This window comes from Protobothrops mucrosquamatus, unplaced genomic scaffold (assembly GCF_001527695.2).
Source record: "Protobothrops mucrosquamatus isolate PMUCROS unplaced genomic scaffold, P.Mucros_1.0 scaffold269, whole genome shotgun sequence".
Classification (NCBI taxonomy): domain Eukaryota; kingdom Metazoa; phylum Chordata; class Lepidosauria; order Squamata; family Viperidae; genus Protobothrops; species Protobothrops mucrosquamatus.
Window position 1 is genome coordinate 416,750 of NW_015386614.1, and position 20,732 is coordinate 437,481.

The 20,732-nt window shown below is 37.5% G+C and overlaps 1 protein-coding gene and 1 long non-coding RNA gene across 5 annotated transcripts in view; one reads left to right on the forward strand and one right to left on the reverse strand.

The window, feature by feature from the left end:
- Positions 1–3,635: 3,635 nt before the first annotated feature.
- The window catches only part of ACBD4 (acyl-CoA binding domain containing 4), a 23,240-nt gene continuing 6,143 nt past the window's right edge, over positions 3,636–20,732 (forward strand). Inside the window, exons 1-8 of one of the 4 annotated variants that reach the window (XM_015814630.1) lie at positions 4,284–4,358; positions 5,717–5,855; positions 8,076–8,163; positions 8,933–9,053; positions 10,623–10,707; positions 11,607–11,727; positions 14,343–14,435; positions 15,427–15,527. In XM_015814630.1, coding sequence (XP_015670116.1) covers positions 8,082–8,163; positions 8,933–9,053; positions 10,623–10,707; positions 11,607–11,727; positions 14,343–14,435; positions 15,427–15,527 — 603 coding nt within the window. In that variant the 5' untranslated portion in view covers positions 4,284–4,358; positions 5,717–5,855; positions 8,076–8,081. Of the gene's footprint in view, positions 4,359–4,871; positions 4,879–5,716; positions 5,856–8,075; positions 8,164–8,932; positions 9,054–10,622; positions 10,708–11,606; positions 11,728–14,342; positions 14,436–15,426; positions 15,528–20,732 lie in introns of those variants that run through there. The other 3 variants (XM_015814631.1, XM_015814632.1, XM_015814633.1) reach the window with 3 other exon arrangements.
- Positions 4,352–6,057, reverse strand: LOC107286284. Its single transcript, XR_001548851.1, has 4 exons — positions 6,043–6,057; positions 5,127–5,179; positions 4,965–5,022; positions 4,352–4,865 (listed from the first exon to the last, which is right to left on the reverse strand). It is a non-coding gene; the product is annotated as an uncharacterized LOC107286284 (long non-coding RNA).

Consider the following 20,732-nt stretch of genomic DNA (forward strand, 5'->3'; position numbering starts at 1 on the left):
CAATATCAAGGAGCCAGTTCCAATAGAAAAAAGAGATATAAAAAGCAATAAATCAACTGTCATATATATGTATGAATATATGTAGAGTATATCAAAAGTTTTATTGCTTTTTTCATTGAAAATGGTATTGAACTCTAGAATGTTCAAATATGAATCAAATGAGGAAAAAAGTGTTTAGAAGAAGGACAGCCAATTTGAACATTTAATGTAACATATAATAAATTTTCTGTAAGACTTGATTTTTGGAACACCCTATATACATCTATACCAACATAGGGGTATTTAAGAATATACCAAACTTTGCATTATTTCTTCACACAATATATGACATATATGTAAATGCAATTCCAAATGCACAGTACCAGATTTAAGAAAAGATTGAGAGGCACAAAATAAGGTAGCTAGTATAATATACCTATAGATAATGTAAAGAGCAAAACAGAATATTTTTGTTTTGTCTTCTTTGACTGTATAGATCATGCCACAATAAGAAACATAATATAACAATATGTGCCAGAACATCTGTGCAACAGACAATAATTTACTGGATGGATAAACAGTGTTTCACAATAGGGAAGGAAATGAGACAATAGTCCCTACAGTGTTGTCAATATTGCCTCTGCATGAGTCTTTAGAAAAATATTGTTTAGACTGCATAAATATTTGTTTTTATATAGCAAAAAGACCATAGCTATGTACTGTCTTGAAGAGATTGTATCATCTGCGTACCTCAGATTATTTATGGTTCTTCTCCTAATCTTCACTTTAATATCAAGCAGTTCCAAATCTAATTGCTGCATGATAATTTCAACATGCAGATTGAGCAAAAAATGTGATAAAATAATCCCTGTCTAGCTCCCTTATTGATTCTGAAACAATCTGTGTCACCATAAAGTGTTCTCACTGTTGCCTCCTGATCAATGTACAATGATCTGATGAGTCTGATCAAATGGGTTGGAACACCAAGAGCATGCAAAGCCACCCATAGCTTATTGTTTTCTACACAGTCAAAAGCTTTTCTGTAATCGATAAAGCACATATAAAGATCCTTCTGATATTCACAAGCCTTTTCCATAATCCATCTAATCTTAACAATGTGATCTTGAGTGCTGCACTTCTTTCTAAAGCCAGCTTGTGAATCAGGTAACTCTTGATCAATAACATTCTGCAGCTTCTGTTTAATAATTTTTAACAAAATCTTGCTTGCATGAGAAATCAGTGCAATCATGTGATAGTTGGAGCAGTTTGTGCCATTGATGTTCTTTATTAATGGGATAAAACAGATCTTTTCCAGGCCTGAGGTCATTGACATGTAGTCCATATCTCTTGAACAGGGCAGTGATGATGTTAACTGGCACTGGTCTTAAGAAGAAGATGGTGGCAGGGGGCTTCCTATTCTCACATCCTTCACCACCACCATCACTATTGCCTCCATTCTGAGCTCTAAGCTGTTTGGAGTTCTGAGCATTCAACAGTGGCAGTGGTGGGTGGGGTGGACAGTGGGAAAGTGGTAGCAGCTGGGGGCTTCCCACAGGGGAGGTGAAAATGGGAAGCCCCCAGTTACCAGCTACTCCCTGGTCACCACTGCCATCAAATGGTCCAAACTCCATATGGCCCAGAGCTCGACACAGAAGCAACAGCGGCAGCAATGGGGAATGTGAGAATGGGAAAACCCTGGTCACCACCTCCTCCCCACTCAATGCCCCACTCGCCATCGCCATTGCCACTGCCAAACAGTCCCAACTCCGAGCGACTTGGAGCTCAGCATGGAGGTAATGGCGGCGGTAGCAGCAGATGTGAAAATGAGAAGCCCCCAGCTGCCACTGTGACTGTGTGCTCTGCCCACCTGCTCACCCACTCACTTGCCCACCTGCCAAGCACCTGCAGTGATTTGTCCCAACAGTGAATTGCCCATGTTGAGTTGTCCTGCAACAACCTGGCAGCAGTTAGTTGACAGAGGCAATTTGGCAGTGGCAAGGGAGTCACTGACAGCTGGCCACAGCAGCTGGCCTCACCAAGTTGTCCTACACCGTCATCAGATAGCTACTTGTTTGTTCACTTCAGGTTTTGGCATGACACATACTTACCAGCAATTTCCATAATGTTACCTTGGATCTCTCACCACTATTCATTTGAGTTTTTCCCTTCTAAATATAGTGACTCAAAGTCATAGGTAAGATGTTGTTCATATTGAATTTTGGGAGGATAGTATTTTTTTTTCCACTTTGCACAGTTTGAGCTTCATTTTAGCCACTAATCATGGTCTGAGCTACCATCAGCACCAGGAAATATCTTAACTGAACCTTTCCAGTATTCTTGGCATAAAATATAATCTATCTGATTTCAGTATTGTCCATTTGATGCTGTCTGTGTGTTTACATGTTGCTTGTGTTGTATAAATCACGTATTCATTATGCTGAGATGATTTTCCTGGCAAAATTGCACTAGACTGTCACCAACTTCATCCTGTTCATCTAGCCCAAACTTGTCTACTACTTGCAACTACTCTGTGGCCTACCATTGCTTTGAAATCACCCATTATATATATATAAATTCTTTTTTTGGTATATGCTCTAGCATATTGAACCTCATTGTAAAACTTTTTTTTTATCATCATCTGAGTCTACAGTTGGGTTGCAGATTTGTAGTATGGTGATGTTGAGTAGCTTGCCTTGAATTTGGATAGATATTATGTGATCAGTGTATGCTCTGTGATTCTCAAGACATTTAGCCACTTGTTACACAGAATGCAACTCCTTTTTGCCCAATATCCAGAAAAATAAACCATAAAATCATGTGATTTGAATTCTCCACTGCCTGTCCAGTGTAATTCACTGATGCCAAGGATGCCTATGTTAGCTCTAAACATTCTTTTTACAATTTTCAGTTTCCCAAGGGACATGCCTCTAACGTTTCATGTTCCAATTTGATATAACTTTGTATAGTGTAGGCAACCTCTTTTGTCATGAGCACCATCAGTTGTTGGGCTTTCCTCCAACAATGTCATAAAAACCGTGAGTACCATCCAGCCTGGAGGGTACGCTGTTTGTTGTCCATATCTGAGTCATGCTGAGTTATTGCCATGAAGTATTCTGGTGAGTTTTTTAAACAGGATAATTCACCATTGCTTTTCTTAACTCTCCCCATTTAATCTGGCATGGGACCAGCATATGGTTGATTAATCAATCATATGGCTGGGTTAATAAAAGATTAAAATTAATTTAAAATCATTTTAAAAATTAAAATACAATCAATTAAAATGTAAAACATTTTTTAAAAAACTGGCACTCAGAAGTCCCCAAGAGTTTCTGTCCCATTATTTCTTCACTATGTTGTTATCTTCAGTTCATATCTTTCAAAGGTAATAAAATCAGAGTCAATATAGTGCAGTTCCTGGGCAATAGGTCAGTCTCTCTCTTGACTTTGTACCTCCTTTTAAATATCCTCATTGATACACTTGCCCAGTTACTAATAAAGATACCACACAGTTAAATTTTTTAATACAGCTGCCATTGCAAGTTTGCAAAATACCGTAGTGGAAAAAGGATACAGAACACTAGCCCTTCTCTGCCATTTAGTAGTCCTCTGACATTTTGCAGACAAAATAAGGCGGGCCCAAAGTTCAATTGCTTCTATTTTATTTCACATAATATACAAACATGTTTGCTTGGCATCCAGCATAAATTTATCCAATTTGGTAACACTTCCACCTTGCTTTTGCTCAAAATATCCAATTTGGTAACACTTCCACCTTGCTTTTGCTAAACAAAAGAAACCAATACTTTTCATTCAAATGAATAAATAAGATGAATAGTGATTCCATGGATTTTCTCTTGCTGTGACTTTCAAGCTCTTCTGATAAGTTTTTTCAATTCACGTTGACAAGTACTGAAGAAACTCCTTACGCCTTTATCTTACAAGTAATTCACGAGGTTGGCAATTCTATATTTTACAAGAAACATTCAGGAAACCACATTTGCATGTGTGGATTTCGAATAAACCCAAGAACAGATTCATTAAATGGAGAAAAAGAAGATCTTTCCCAGGAGGAGACGCTGGCAGGCCCTTTTTAGAGGTAAAGTTATGGAGGTGCAAAACAAAACATGCGGCAAAGCACAAGATAATAGAGAGGTCTGTAGCATCAAGACGGGGGATCTTCTTCTGTTGATTGGCCGAGGTGAGAGGCGTAACTTTCTCTGCTGTGCAATGATTTGCTGAATCTCGCTACGGATGATTATGGGCGGGACTCAGAAGGTCAAAATTGAAACAGCTGCTGTTGCAATGAACAAGAAGTTGACAAACGCGATGTGCAGGCACAGAGGGAAGTGAGCACAGCACTTTATGCAACCGAGTACGAGGTAGGGCTGGTGAAGGGATATCCATGTAATAATTGTTGAAAGGAAAAAAGGGGATCATAGCTGAGAAGCGGATTTAGGTTCACCAGATGGAGATTAGATGCCGGAGGTATAGTCCTTGTGGTAAGCCGATGTCCATTCGGCAGAGATCGTTGCGGCAGGCCGAGAAAGACGGAAGTAAAGACCCGGGCTTCCACGTTGACCCAGAAATAAATAAATCATGAAATGCAGTTACAGAAAGGGGTTGTAAGTCTGCCGATGCACAGGGGGAAAAAAGGATCAGCAGAGAGTGGTGGAAATTTGTGATCAGGATTGACATAGGAGTGCTTAGGTTTTAAAATGCAGAGACATCATCTGAAATTATCACAGGAGTCTGTTGGAACCGTGTGCAGGCTGGCAGAATAGTAAACGTTGCTGAATAAAATGGCATTTGGGAGAAATGGAAATAGGAAATCAGATCCTTGTTTTGGAATCTGGGAGACAACACTTATGGTTGCTACAGATGTTCATCTGAGTTAGAAAGGTAAAGAACATTTCAGTCAGAATTGTACAAGGAGGTTGAGAAGGTCTTACAAAAGAAAGACAGAAGAGGATGTTAGAGTTTAATACCTGAAGCATTGGAACATGGGTTGCATCGATAAGGCAAACAAGGGGCATCATTTTAGCTCTGAAAACAGAAATGTGAGGTGACTGCAGTGCTTGGCATAGAGTATGACTGAATGTAATACTCCACTGGCATTGTCTGAATGATCTGGTTGAGGAAATGCTCACCTGTCTCTTGCCATCAATGGAGTAGGTACTCCTAATGTAAACATCAGGATTACCTGCAAACAAATGTATGGCAGACAATGGTCAATAGCTATTTAGCAATGTGATTAAATATCACATTCAGTAAAAGACCCATTGCCAGTGGCTGGGGGATGTGAACTGAAACAAACTGTCACACACCTGCCCCTTGTATTTGCTTCTCAATTGGTATTTGGTTGGGACACAATCTGGGACTTGAAAGGGTTTTGATCTGATTTGGGAAGTTCTTGTCTTTTTAAATCCTGGCTTCAGAACAAAACCTCCGCCCTATACTCTACCCTAGATTTCCCATGTCAATGCCTAACATGTTTGTCACATTGCATTGTATGTGATGGGATAAGACGATTCTCGCAGAGGTAGAAGCTCACAGAGGGCAATTTACACACAATTCCTCTAAAGCAATGTTTTTCAACTTTAGCAATGATAGGAAATGTAGACTTCAACTGGCTGGGGAATTCTGGGAGTTCAAGTAACATCTTAAGGTTACCAAATTTGAGAAAATTAAATATTCTAAAATATTATGAAACTGGCTATGGTCATCTTCATTCTTTCAGTCTTTGGAAACTTAGGGCAAGCAAGAAACAACATGGGCCAACCAGTGCTTTGACCAATAGGAGAATGCAAAAGTTTCATTCCTTCAGTGTTGCATTTGCTCAGGAGCAGCTCTACTTGGACTAATAGAATAAATAAAAGGTAGGAAAAAATGGCTATCACCATCCAACCCATTTATTTTCAAGATATAGACTTAGATTTGTTTGTCTGTTTTGCATCCAAATTCTGGGTACTGCATGTAATTCTTAACTTACAACAGTTCGTTTAGTGACTGTTCGAAGTTACAACGATGCTGAAAAAGTGACTTATGACAGTTTTTCATACTTACGACCATTGCAATGTCCCCATGGTCACGTGTTCAAAATTCAGACACTCGGCAACTGATTCATATTTATGAGAGTTGCAATGTCCCAGGGTCATTTCAACCTTCTGATAAGCAAAGTCAATGAGAAACCAGATTCACTTAACAACCGTGTTACTAATTTAACTGCAGTGATTCACTTAACAACTGTACCAAGAAAGGTAGTAAAATGAGGCAAAATTCACTTAACAATTGTCTCACTTAGCAACAGAAATTTTGGGCCCCGTTTTGATCATAGGTCAAGGACTACCTGTAAAGCAAAGCTACCTGGCTGTTAAGACCTAATTGTTTTTGCTTTTAAATTTCAACTGAAAGTTATTATGATGATGGTATGATACTAGTTTTGCATGCCTGCCTGCCTGGGCATGTTTCCCAAAAGCTTTATTTGTGGATTGCAATATAAAGTCTTGAAACTGATTAGATAAGAGTTGCTTTTAAGGTTGCCTGGGAAAATAAGCTCTGAATTCAGATGAGACAATGAAGCAAAGTGAACTAAAATTGCATGATTGGCAAAAGAACTGATTCTCAGGCCCTGCAATAACAGTCTTTAGTACTTGGTAAACAACGTATTGTCTAGGTTCATATATTTAACAACAATCAATAATAGTTAATTTGTATGATTTCATAATCAACATATTAACTAGAAATACCTTTCCTTGATCCTCTCTTCTTCCAGTAATATTCTCCTTTTACCAATATTGAGCAAATATAGTTCTTAGTATTTTCAATACATATAAAGTTGAATATAAAGATTATTCTAATATTTATACGAATAACAATTACATCAATTTGTAGCATCTTTTCTAATCATCTTGTTTTACTATTGCGTTTGCAAAAAATCATCTTATGTAAATCGCTATAGGTCCTGTTTTCAGAATTCTTATTTGAGCTTAATTTTCCCTCAGTAACCAAAACATTTCTTGTCAATTATAATTTTCTGAAAATTGATTATATTTAAATATCCAAAACATTTCATACATTTAAATCATCCCAGTATTTTACATTTCCCATATCATAAAAAAATACTATACTACTTGTAAATCACATCTCTCTTATTATAAAACCCATTCACGTCCAAAATTTAACTATTTTTAACCATATTCAAACAAATATTTAATCATATAGTACTTCATCTGTTAGTTCACATCATCTCTCTTGAGTCTGGCTCTCTTCTATTATTATTTAAGCTTAATTTCCCCTCAGTGTTTTGATGTGATTTTTCTGCAACCATCACTCCACATTGGTCACAGAATTTAATTTAAACCCTCCAGAGTTTACTTCGTGCTTTTTAAACTTTTTTTGTAATTGCAGAAAATATGATAAGGAGGGAAAGATAGAATAGCTGCACATGTTTTTGACTGGTAATGTTAGGAACCCACTATCTGGAACTATCGTTAGGAACAAGAGATTAAATTGCAGCTCAGCTAAGAATTTGGAAATTAATTTGGATGTTTATCTGTTTTACGTGTTCTATATAACTAAGACTTTATGGACTAACTTCTCCAACTAACTTATAAATACTCTTTATAAATACCTTTTTCTATATAAATACTGATTATTCATTTTAATTAACAGTTAATTATAATAAACAGGATCTCGGGGCAAGCACACTCTCTAACACGATCCTGCTGTAACTCTATCCCTGGAAGAAAAATCCAGTTCTCCTCATCCTTCTTCCTACCATTTCATTCATCTCTACACCCATGTACTCGAACCTGAATCAAGATGCTTTGTAATTCAAGGCCAGACAGATAACTCAGCAAAGATGATTATAAAACAAATATTTATTCAGGAATACTGGCAGAACTCACGTTTCAGTAGTTTCATCTGGATGTTACATATCTGTTCATCTTTGTAGGTAAAATCATTAATTCCTTCACATCAACTTCTAGCATGAATTAAGACCGTGTCTGTCCTTTGGTGATCCCATGCTTAACCTATTTCCCCTGGAGTCTGCACATTCCAAATTTCAACCTCTTTTTTTAAAAAAATCTGACTAGGTACCAATGGGGTTGAAGACAGAAGAAGCAAATTGCCAGTCACAGTTTGAAGCAGCTGTCCGGGTCATTCAAGGCTTACCCAAAAATGGTAAGAATCTCTTTGGGATCCTCTCAGGTTACTTAGCTCACCTAGCCCTCTAAGGGCTGACACCAAATGCTAAACCTATCAGGCTTCTCTGAACAACTGTAAAGAATAAGAAGCCAGGTTTCTAAATTCAGAAAAACAAGTCACACCTGTATTCTCCCCATTTTGAGCAGTATGTCTTGATGCAGAATTCTGCATTTTTTTTCATTGTTTATTTATAGCACTCAATTTAGCAGAGGCATGATAGAAGGATGTAAACAACAATGACTATTGGTTAATATTCAAAAGAAGCAGCTGTATGGTAACCTCTGATTTAGCTTAAGTGACTAGGCTGAAAACCACTCGATTATGTACTTATATATTGACAATTATTGCCTCCTTATGAAATGCCCTAAAGAATTATGTGAACTTAGATTCCATTGTTTTATTTCCAGTATTGCACTATGGCTGGAGACAGATTGATGTCCGGCACTAGCAAGCAAAACAGCTGATAAATAGGTCCAATAGATATTTTATTGTTCATCTATTACAAAAATCTCACCAGACTGTTAACTTTTCTTGGGAAATGGGCAGATATAAACCTAACACGCTTGACCTCAGATGTTTCTTCCCCCAAATAGACTCCAAACTGCAATGACTCTTTACTCCCCTTAGATAAGCCCCCTCCCCTTCAGTTAGTGGTTCCACCACAGTTGGGAACCTTAAAAATGAAATCATGCCATCAAATACCTCTTTCCATGTAGGATCCTGAATGTATCCTCTATTTCCTTAGGTTCCTATCGCCCTTCATATGAAGAAATGCTACGTTTTTACGGTTACTACAAGCAAGCAACAATGGGTCAATGCCAGATCCGAAGGCCAGGATTTTGGGATCCTATTGGCAGATATAAATGGTAAGAAAGCCAATGCCAAATTATCTCAGTTCCAAATGAAACATTGTCTTTTCTGAGATTTGTTTTGAGCTAATAAATTTTGTTAGACTCCAGCATCTGATGCTATTTCAATGCTAGAGCAGGCACAATACCTGCTAACTATAGGTAGTCCTCAACATACGACCACAATTGAGCCCAAAATTTATATTGCTAAATGAGAAATTTGTTAAGTGAGTTTTACCCCATTTTACAACCTTTGTTGCTATATTTGTTAAGTGAATCACTGTAGTTGTTAAATTAGTAATGCGGTTGTTAAGTGAATCTGGTTTCCCCATTGACTTTGCTTGTCAGAAGGTGGCAAAAGGTGATCACATGACCCTGGGACATTGCAGCCGTCATAAATGTGAATCAGTTATCAAGCATCCGAATGTAAATCAAGTGACCATGGGGATGCTGCAATGGTCGTAAGTGTGAAAAATGGTCACAAGTCACTTTTTTCAGTGCTAAGCAAACTGTTTTAAGTTGAGGACTACCTGTAACACACATACAAAGGTATAAGGCCACCCAATTAATATTGTTCTATTGCACTGGATACTAGTCCAATACAAAACTGCCACTTTTAATCTATAAAGTCTTATAGATTTGGAGAGTGAAAAAGTTGAGGTGCTGTCTATATCAGCCTATAAGTTAATTGCAGCAAAGTGCTTGGGTCCTATTTTATTTCGCCCTCTGTAAAGAAATTAGAATTATGGCAGTAAGAAACAGGGCTTTCTTTGCAGCTGTCCCTTTGGAACAGCATTCTCTACAGAACAGGACAAAATAGGTGGGGATGACAACACCTCAAAGTCCCAACCCTTTGACATTGAAACAGATGCAAAAGATGGGACTTTATTCCCAAGATACAACTGCCATCTTGCCTATTTTGACTGCCTCCCTTCCCAACACCACTAACTTTTATACATCAGAAGAGCTACAAGGCTATTTTTGGAGTTCTTCTTATCAATTCTATAATTCTATTATTTTTATCATTATCATTTGCTATTTTTTAACTCTTGAACCCAGCTTAATTATTCTTGGTGTAGATCCATTATTAATCCAAATCAGGAGTCCTCAACCTTGGCAACTTTAAGACTTGTGGACTTCAACTCCAAGAATTCCTCAGTCAGCTTTGCTGGCTGAGGAATTCTGGGAGTTGAAGTCCACAAGTCTTAAAGTTGCCAAGTTGAGGACCCCTGATCTAAATCATATCATTGTCAATGGAGTTTCCTCAATTAGGACTACTTGCTGAGCCAATCCATTTTTAAAAATTTATATTTGTTTTAAACAGTGTCTTCTGTTTGAAATGTTCAAACTGGACTGTAAATATTTTAAAGTATTCATGAAATTGAAATAAAAGAATATGATTCATAGCATACACAAACTGATAAACAGTCATCCCTAAGAGATTATCCCTAGTGCTCACATATAAGAAATCCTTAAGAAAGATCCATTATTGAGAGATTCTGAATTTCAAACTAGTTCAACCTCTGGCAGGTTTTTTTTTTAATGAAGCACTTGCCCAAGTTAAGAGATATTTTGGGGTTTTGGCAGGGATGCCTGGAAAAGGTTGGGAAAGATGACCAAAGAGGAAGCCATGGCTGCTTATATTATGGAAATGAAGAAGGCAGCCCAGAAGGTAAATGGTGCAAAATATTAATGTTGGTTAGTAGGGCTTTGGATGGGATTATTGGATGGGATCATTGGTTGGTTAGTAGGGCTTTGGATGGGAACTCCTTGTAGTGAGGAGTGTCACTGTCAGTGGGATGCTAAAAGATGCAAAGAGAGAAGACAAGAAAAAAAATGACAGGAAATTGCTCATTCAGGGCTCAGCTTGAATCTATGCTTAATGACTTAAAATTCACACAACTAAGTTTATATGACATATTTTATTGGGTAATGCTCTAGCAGCTAAATACTAACTATATACATGCTACCGTAATTATTGTATCATAATAGCCCTTGCATAATATTTACATGCTTAATTGGAATGTATTAGCAGAATCTAAGATTGGAGATTTGTATTGCAGGCAATTTATGTCAAGGTATTTTACTTGATCATTTTCCACCCTCTGTCCTCCACTCTGCTTCAAGTTTCTGGCCTTCATGTTTATAGTAAAAGATGTGGAACAACTGCAGAAAAGTATATTCCTGCACAAACGTCATTCTGACTTTGCATTCAAGACATCCTAGTTAGAAAAATCTATTGCTTCTGTTTCCCTACTTCAAAGATAACTCTTCTTCTGGCCAATTTAGTGAAGTATAAATAATTCTAAAAATATTTAAATGGGGAACAAGCAGGGAGAAAACCTTCCAAATAAGTATCCATCCATGAGCTAGAATGCCTTTATTGAATGCAATTAGAGATCCTGCTATTCTTTTATGAAAATCAAGAAGGCATCTCAGGAGCCTCCTAGTAGGTCAAATCTTGCTTTCTTTGTTTCAACAATGCCATCATTGCAACTGCTTCCAGATCTCTCATGGGGACCCAGGGAATGGTGTTGTACCACCAGAGATCACCTCTAGACTTTCTGGCAGGTCATCAACACTGTACCGATGGACGAAGCTTCGGAGGATATGTTTGTATACTTTGAACCCCTCTATGAAGTGATTCATGATATGCCCAGACCTCCCGAATCCTTCTTCAAGAAAAAATCAGGTATGCTTGTGGATAGCAAAAGTGCATTGAGAGGGAGGCATTTGGGATACTTTCATCAGCAGCTGTGATTAGATAGCTATACCCTTTACACTTCAAGATCCACAACCTAAACTTAAAACTCATTTTGCTCCCTAACGTAACCTCCTTCTTGACTCCTCCTGTGTGAACTTTACTGGTGCTTCCATGCAATTTAGTGCACAGAGTATTTTTGTCTTGGGAATTTAGGGATCTTGGGAGACGTGTTTGGTTATGGAACATTGGTCCTCTAGGACAGGAAGTTTCAACCAGATGATTTTTTTTTTCTTGTTGCTTTTCAAGCCCTAATCTTAGATACTTTGACCTAACTTCATATTGCTCAAGTAGCTCATCAGTTTGGAGTGGAGCAATCAAACCTGCTTTGACATGTTTGGGACTTTGGCCCAAGAAGCAGCCCTCAAAAGATCTCCAGAGCAGTTTGGGATCAGTTGACTTAAAAGGAAATTTGGCCTGTTCTCAACTCTTAACCTCTTGTTGCAGTGATGAACAAAAGCCACTCAATGGCTGGGTTTATAACACACTTTGCAGGTCAGTTAAAGACCTAACAGATATTCAGTTGAAACATATAGTACATTTGGTTAGGATTTACTGTGGTTAGTATTTTGTAGCTGAACAATAATACAAATCAAGCTTGTTTGTCTTATGATTCAATACATTATGTGAACCCAGAAAAGTAGTTAATTCAATTTAAAAAAAGTTGTGTGAATATAGCCAAGGGTGACTTACCTAATGTATAGTTCAAGCAAAAATAGGATGAGTAATTTATGGCTCATTGTGTGACTCTACAAACTGGTCTTGGGATAAATTCAGGGGGTTCTCAACAAAGGATTCTCTGCTGTCCACTAGGTCTGGCTGCAATTTATATACAGCAGTGTATCAGCAGACAATTAAAAGTGAAGATTTAACATTTCTCCAAGTGAATTACATTGGAGACATTGTGGATAAAATAAAGTAGCAATTTGCCTATCTGGCTTCTAAGCACCTGTGAGATGGTGAGCTTGCCAGGGTGCCAGGACTGTGAAGGTGCCCAGAAATGATATTTTCCCATGCTAAGTTTGAATACCATTTTTATTAGCAAAATTTATACAAGAAAACTATCCAGTTAAATAGGCTGCATGGCTTGGCACTATGCATTCTCTGCCTTTGAGTGGCATCTGAGCTATTCATAGGAGTGCCTCCCTCCTATGCCTTTATTTTGGTCTATATATATAGGCAGCTACTATGTTGTTTCTGTTATATTGTTGGTAGCTCAGCAAGTGTTTTTGAGCCATTCACCTTCTCTAACTCAACCCAAATCACAGGATATTGGATGATTACAACCTTGAATTCCTTGAAAGCAGGATATAAATCAAATAACTAAAATAAAGATCCTCAAACCCAGCAAATAGCTTATCTCAAAAGTCTCCCATGAATACTGATCCAGTTTTTCCTAAGCCTAATTTCTTTCTTTGGTGGAAATACATTTGTTTATTAAATTTCCACTGTAATTTTGCCAAACAATTGAGAAGAGAGAGATGCAGAAGCAATTTCTTGCTATAGTTATATCATTTTGTTTCCTTAAATAATTCCGGGAAGGTGAAAATCTTCATTTAGCTCAGTGGATGGTCTTTTCTGGATCAGTCTTTTCTATGTATTCTAAAAGCTTTTCTGCTAAAATAAGGTGGGCAGTGTGGTATATTGGATAAAGTATTGGACTCAACTATAGAAGCAAAGGTGATTTTGGCCTTGTCATTCTTTTAACCTAACCTAATTCTCAAGTTTATTGTAAATTAGGAGAGGGGAGTGCTGTGTATAATAGGAATCAAATAATGTGCGTTTAAGTTAATGTTAGTTAATTAGAATATGTCTCAGATAATAGACTTGAGGAGAAGTGAGATATTTTGAAGCTTTTAATCAGTACTACATGCTTAGCCAGTCTCCAAACATCTTTTAGGAACTTTCTTTTCCAAGTATTAAAGAACACATGAAAATATCTTTACAGATAAGATGCTGTTTCTGCCCAAACTGTTCCAAATTGGGACAGTAATTAGAGCTCTTTGCTTGCTGTACTCTGTGACTACTCTCCTTTCTGCAATCATCTATTTTAAATCATGGGCTTGTCTTGAAATTCCAGAGACCTGGAAACAATCATGCTCAGTTTGGATATTATTTGCCTTGTGGCCATTAATTTCAATAAATAATACTCTCATGCTTAAATTAAATTAAAGCATGGTTTGAAGCAAGACTATGCAAATCATTTAGCAAGATGGATTGGTTCCTTGAAGCTTCCAAGGCATCATATATGATCAAAGGCTTGACACAAGTGTGTTGAGGCTCTCTTGAAATTTCTGGGCATGTGTGCCTAGAGTTAAAATCCATCCTTGCCAGGGTCCCTAAAAACAGCCATGCCAACCTTTCAAAGAGCTGGAGACCTAATTGACTTTGAAGAACAGATCCATTGAATCATTTCTACAAACCTAATAACAAAACTAGTTACTAACCCTAACCCTAATACCAAAGCTATAGCTATTGATAGGGGAACACTAATAAACCCCAGACCTTTAATAATCAACATTGAAAAACATTCTATTCTTTTGCAGACTCAGAGACTGCCTCTTTGCAAAACAGTTCATTAGATGGAGTTGCTGAAATCTATCCAAATCCATCCGTACATGAAGACTGCAAGCAAGCAGGCAAGTGCATCTCATAAAATGCTATCATGGTGACAGGGGATATATGTACCCTGTGTATACTGCAAGAATTCCCAGTAGATAATGTGCATTTCTTTCACTTTATATTGAATAATGCAGTCGTTTATACTGTAGGATCATTGTTACAGAGTGAAGCTACTTTGCGTCAAGGCAGAGGGCAGATTTTGCTTTCACTGCAAACATTCACTCCTATGAGGAAATTACATTGGTATAATTGGAAGAGCTGGTAGCCTGCTTCCTGCTTCTTATGAATTCAGTCATTAAGAACAGTCTCTAATGAGAGGGTGAAATTCCTTCCTTCTTCAGTAGATGTCTTTTTAAATAACCAATGCCGTCACTGTGATGGAACATTAGATCTCTGGATAGAACTTTGTAACCTTGCTCAAATAACATAAACTTTCAGGTTTTCTTCAGAGAAGCCATAACAATGTAGGATTTCATTTTATGCAAAGCCAAAACTTCTCAACATTTCCATTCTGAGGAAGAGATAGCTGATTTGAAGAAGATGGCTCTTTTCTTTTTCCTCATTCTCCTGCTTTCTAAAAACTGACGTCATAAATTAGAAATCAGCCTATTGGCTTATTGATGCCCAGCTAAGCAATGAGATCAAAGCAGACCACTGTATATTATTTCCCTTCTCTTTTGTAAATCAAATTAGGTCACTTTGTAATTTAGATTTATTTTTCTTTATAAAATGTATATACCCACTGCAATTACCAGACTCTCATGGACCTGACATTTTGCAAAGCCAGCTTAAATAATATGTCCACAATAACAGTTCTAAACACTTAAAACTTTAGTAAGGTACTAAAGCCTTATGGGGAAAGCCATAACATCTCACATCTGGATTTTCAGATTTTGTAAGATATAATCACTTGCACATGTATTCACACGCATACATATCTTCTCTATTTCTTCTGATTGTACTTTATTATTTATTATTTTTATTCTGAGCCTTTTTTTTCTCTTGCAGGACCTGGCCTTGCCAACAAAGTTATGAAGAGCAACCAAGTGATCAATGATTCAAAGAATGAGGTGTTCTGTGATAGCCTAGAACAGGTGGAATCTCATCAGGTGATGAAACAATACAAGGAGTGGAAATGAAAAGAGAAGGAGGTGGCTTAAATTAAAAACTCTGCCTTTAAACACAGCCAAATGACCTATGCTAAAATGCTATCATCCAGTACACGGGTTGCTAGAAAAGTATGCCATCGTAAATTGTGTTGTCCTTACTGCTGATCACTATTCTGCTTCAGTAACAAAGATGGTGGATGGTGGATGGTGGTATTCAGGTTGTTCAAATGTGAAGCAATTTCTTTAAAAGGCACTTGGTGGATTCTTCTGTTTTGTTTCTCCTCCCACCAAGCACCAAGATGGGGAGCTATATAAATTTGATAAATAAATAAATAAACAGCTCAGATACAGAAATGCTCCATGCTGCTTGTCAATTGGTCTGGTTCTAAACACAGCACTTTTCTGAAAGAGTGCTAAACCCATGTCAAAAATAACCCAGCTGCCAAATTACAGGAGTGGAGAGAAGCCACAGATGAAACAGGAGAGGGCCATCAATAATAAGCAAACCCCATCTCAACTGCTACTGCCATCAAGTGGCCATGGCCAGTAGGACCTATAAGTACTGTAACCTATTCAGTGGGCAAAATTACCCAAAATTACCTTTTGTCAGAAGGAGTGAACTTATAATGATTCACTTGTGACAGAACCACTCTGCAGCACAGAACTGGAGCTCTCACAAGCCTGAGCTTAAAAAAATATTAAGCTTGTGTTTATAAACTTGTACATGCCAGGAATCTATGTTCACAAGTGTTTCAGAGAGCCCCTAACAGGCATTACATGGGCATTACATGAGAGTCTATGTGTCCAGGCTCTCTTGCAGCCCAAGCAAGAATGACTTTGGAGGGTAATGCCCAGGGGCAAGAAGGAAGTGGATGTACCTCTATCAATCTAAAGAAGCCAGTAGAAACTGTACAGATCCCATTCATGACTGCATCAGTAATCACATCACTGATGGATCATATCCACAACAAAATATGTGTCAGCAAAAGAGGAAAAAATATTTTAAAACTGGAACAATTAAAGACAGCTTTAAGCTGTTGGCTGAGGAGGAGATAAAGATTAAGAAGACAAAACATAAAAATGGTCACTGAATCAGGGTCCTAGCACAGTTAGGAAAACCATGAGGAAGAGTCCTCTGAGAAGAATATCCTGATAATTGTTTAGGGAGGTGGCAAGAAATTATCTTCTGCTCCCATTGTCAGTTTTGCTATATCTAATCAATTATATCACAGAACTAATTTTGCTGTGATCAGATTCTTTTAAAAGACATTTAATTAGTCTGTGGCTCCTAAACCATGTTTAGCTAAAAACCCATGTTTTAAGAACTTGGGGAGTCCTCTCTGAGGCCAAGGCCAGTCCTGTCTGGGGGGCGCGGGGTGGTAAGGGAGGAGACTGGGAAGCTGGCGGAGGGTGGTGTGATAGGTACGATCAGTGGGAGGGGCAGATATGGCGGGAGCAGAGGACCATATCGGGTTCTGGGAGCACGCACACGCTGCTTACAAGCTTGTGGATGCTCCGATCCTCAGGGCTCTACTCGACCTCCAGGGACCTCTGATCCTCAGGCCCGGGACCATCGGCTGATGCTGTGCAATGCCAGNGTCATCGAGTCCAACCCCCTGCTCAGGCAGGAACCCTACACCATTTCAGACAAATGGCTGTCCAGTCTCTTCTTAAAAACTTCCAGTGTTGGAGCATTCACCACTTCTGGAGGCAGGTTGTTCCACTGGTTAATTGTTCTAACTGTCAGGAAGTTTCTCCTTAGTTCTAAGTTGCTTCTCTCCTTGATCAGTTTCCACCGGTTGCTTCTCGTCCTGCCTTCAGGCGCCTTGGAGAATAGCTTGACTCCCTCTTCTTTGTGGCAGCCCCTGAGATATTGGAACACTGCTATCATGTCCCCCCTCGTCCTTCTCTTCGTTAAACTAGATATACCCAATTCCAGCAACCGTTCCTTATATGTTTTAGCCTCCAGTCAAACAAGCTTAAGTCTAACCCTAAATGGATTTCCATCTAAATAGGATTTCCCCAGGCATTGTGTCAAGCAATTAAAATAACATCAAGAATAACATTTTATTTTTTATAAAAGTCTAATACTAATAAAGTTAAAAATAGAGAAAAAGACAAAGATATACAAATATATAAACCTTCAATTTTTACATGTTTTCAGTTTATTTCTGAATTACAGTACATCAATTGAATGTTATTAAATGATAAATTCCTATATTTATAAAGTAATATTCTTTATAACACAAGGAATCACAATACGATGTTCAAAATGTTTTATTATTTGAAACTGATATGATGTATGCCATTGTTGGAAAATAGACTGTTCATACTAAATTACTTGGGACTAAAAGATTGTGTCCTCTTTTGAAAATAGACAGAAATTATTCTGGAGTAATGTATCCCTGCCCGTCCCATTTGGAGGTAGTTAGAAAATAACTTACCTGAAATATCGAAGATGTTTACAGTTTACAATGTCAGGGATTTCTGTGGAAAGAAATTGAATCTATATCAAGCAATAGATTAAAAGTAAGGAAATTAAAAGATTAGTGATCTTCAACTGTCTTGTTATTTTGTTAATGACCAACTCATCTGTTTATTTTGCTCATTTTGGAAATTAAAACTGATTCATCAAAATATCTTATTTCAAATTTATAGGATATCCCAACAATACATTCAAAAGGATGGATATTAGATTTACTTTGTTAGCAATGTAAAAAAAATCTGATAATCATTTACTCATATGATTTGGTCTTCTGAATCTTTGAAATATTTTTGGAATAATATTTTAGAATGGAATGGAATAGAAATAATAGAAATAGAAATAGAAATAAAAATGGAACAGAACAGAACAGAACAGAAGCTGGAAGGACCTTGGAGGTCTTCTAGTCCAGCCCCCTGCTCAAGCAGGAGAACCTATACCATCTCAGACAAGTGACTGCCTAGTCTCTTCTTAAAAATCTCCAGTGATGGAGTGCCCATGATTTCTGGAGGCAAGCTGCTCCACTGGTTAATTGTTCTCACTATTAGGAAGTTTTTCCTTAATTCCAGGTTGCTTCTCTCTTTGATCAGTTTCCAACCATTGTTTGTTGTTCTTCCTTATGGTGCTTTGGAGAATAATTTGACCCCCTCTTCTTTGTGGCAGCCCCTCAAATACTGGAATACTGCTATCATGTCACCCCTATTTCTTTTTAGACTAGCCAAACCCAATTCCTGCAGCCGTTCTTCATATGTTTTAGTCTCCAGGCCTTTGATCATTTTAATTGCTCTTCTCTGAACTTTTTCCAAGGTCTCAATATTTTTTTTGTAATATGGTGACCAAAATTGGTTGCAGTATATTTTAATGTGTAGATTCATAGGGAATATGTTTGTGTTAAAGATATTAGTATGTTAAATTATATCCCAAAAGTTTGGCATTTGACTGATGAGTTATGGTTGTATTAGGCCATCAATGCTAATTATTCTGAGGATTTGAAATAGTGCTACAGGTAGTCTCAATTTATAACCATTCATTTAGTGACTGTTCGAAGTTACAATGGCCTTAAAAAAAGTAAATTATGATCAGTCCTTGTACTTACAACTATGACAATATCCCATAGTCAAGTGATCAAAAGTTGGGTAATTAGCAACTGGCATATATTTCCGACAATTGCAGCACCTTGGAGGGCCTATGATTGCCATTTGCTAGCTTCCAACAAGCAAAGTCAATGGAGGAAGCCAGATTTGATTTGATTTAACAACTGCAGTGATTCACCTAATAACAGTGGGCAAAAAAGGTCGTAAACTTAAGCATGACTCATTTAACAGTCAACTCTCTTAGCAGTGGAAATTCTGGTCCCAGTTGTGGTTATAAGTCGAAAACTACCTGTGTTCTTGATATTAAACTGGATTCACGAGAAGTGGGACTTACTGTTTTTGAAAAGGCAATCTTATTAGTCAAAAAATGACTCAATATATTTCTCTGTGGCATATTTTATAATGTTAGCGACTCATTTAAAAACTTATTTCATAGATAGATAGATAGATAGATAGATAGATAGATAGATAGATAGATAGATAGATAGATAGATAGATAGATAGATAGATAGATAGATAGATAGATAGATAGATAGGTAGGTAGATAGGTAGGTAGGTAGATAGGCAGATGATAGGTAGATAGATGAGGTATTTAGGTAGGTAGGTAGGTAGGTATAGATAGGTAGATGATAGACAGATATAGATGATAGATAGATAGATAGATAGATAGATAGATAGATAGATAGATAGATAGATAGATAGATAGATAGATAAATAGATAGCCTTTATTGTCATTTTTTACTGTGGGCACAATGGCACACATTAAAAATGAAATTTAGTTGCTTGCTCTCAAAGTGTACACATACATAACACACATTTAAACATACTATATACAACATATGTATAGACCTACACCCTTACATATAAGTAACATATAAATATTAATCACTGTCCATCTTGAATACAAACGGAAGGAGGAAGCTTTAGAGTTCACAAGATTAATACTGTATGGAATTTGACATTTGATTAACATTTTACAAATATAAACAGTTTCCACCTTTCTGTTAGTTTGCTTGCTTGTTTGGTTTCATTTTGGTAGTTTTTTCATATATTTCTTTCATTTTTTTGTGCATTTGTTCTATTTTTTTCTATAAAATTTGTTAAAATAAAATGTTTAAATTTTTAAAAATACAAGAGGCACATTAATATACTGCTAGAAAACCTGGTGACAAGACAACAAAAGAAAAGACCTCTCCAAATTTTAACAATAATAGCAGCAACATTTTGCTACCCTAATTTGTTAAAATGAAGAAAGCTTAAGATAAGCTTTTTCCCAAATGTTGTTCTCCTCCATTATTAAAAACAAATTTCTGGTTTCGGAAGTGTTAATTCCAGGCATCACACCATGTTCCATTTGATAGAACTTGTGGTTGGATTACAAAACTAAATGACATCCCATAAATCCAAGTATGCACTGGACTACTGTAATGCTGGACTACTGTAATGCTCTCTACATGGGGCTCCCCTTGAGGAGCACCCGGAGGCTCCAGCTGGTCCAAAATGCGGCCGCGCGGGCGGTGTTGGGGGGGACTCGACGTTCCCACGTGATGCCGCTGCTGCGCGAGCTGCATTGGCTGCCTGTGGCCTTCCGGGTGCGCTTCAAGGTGCTGACTATCATCTTTAAAGCGC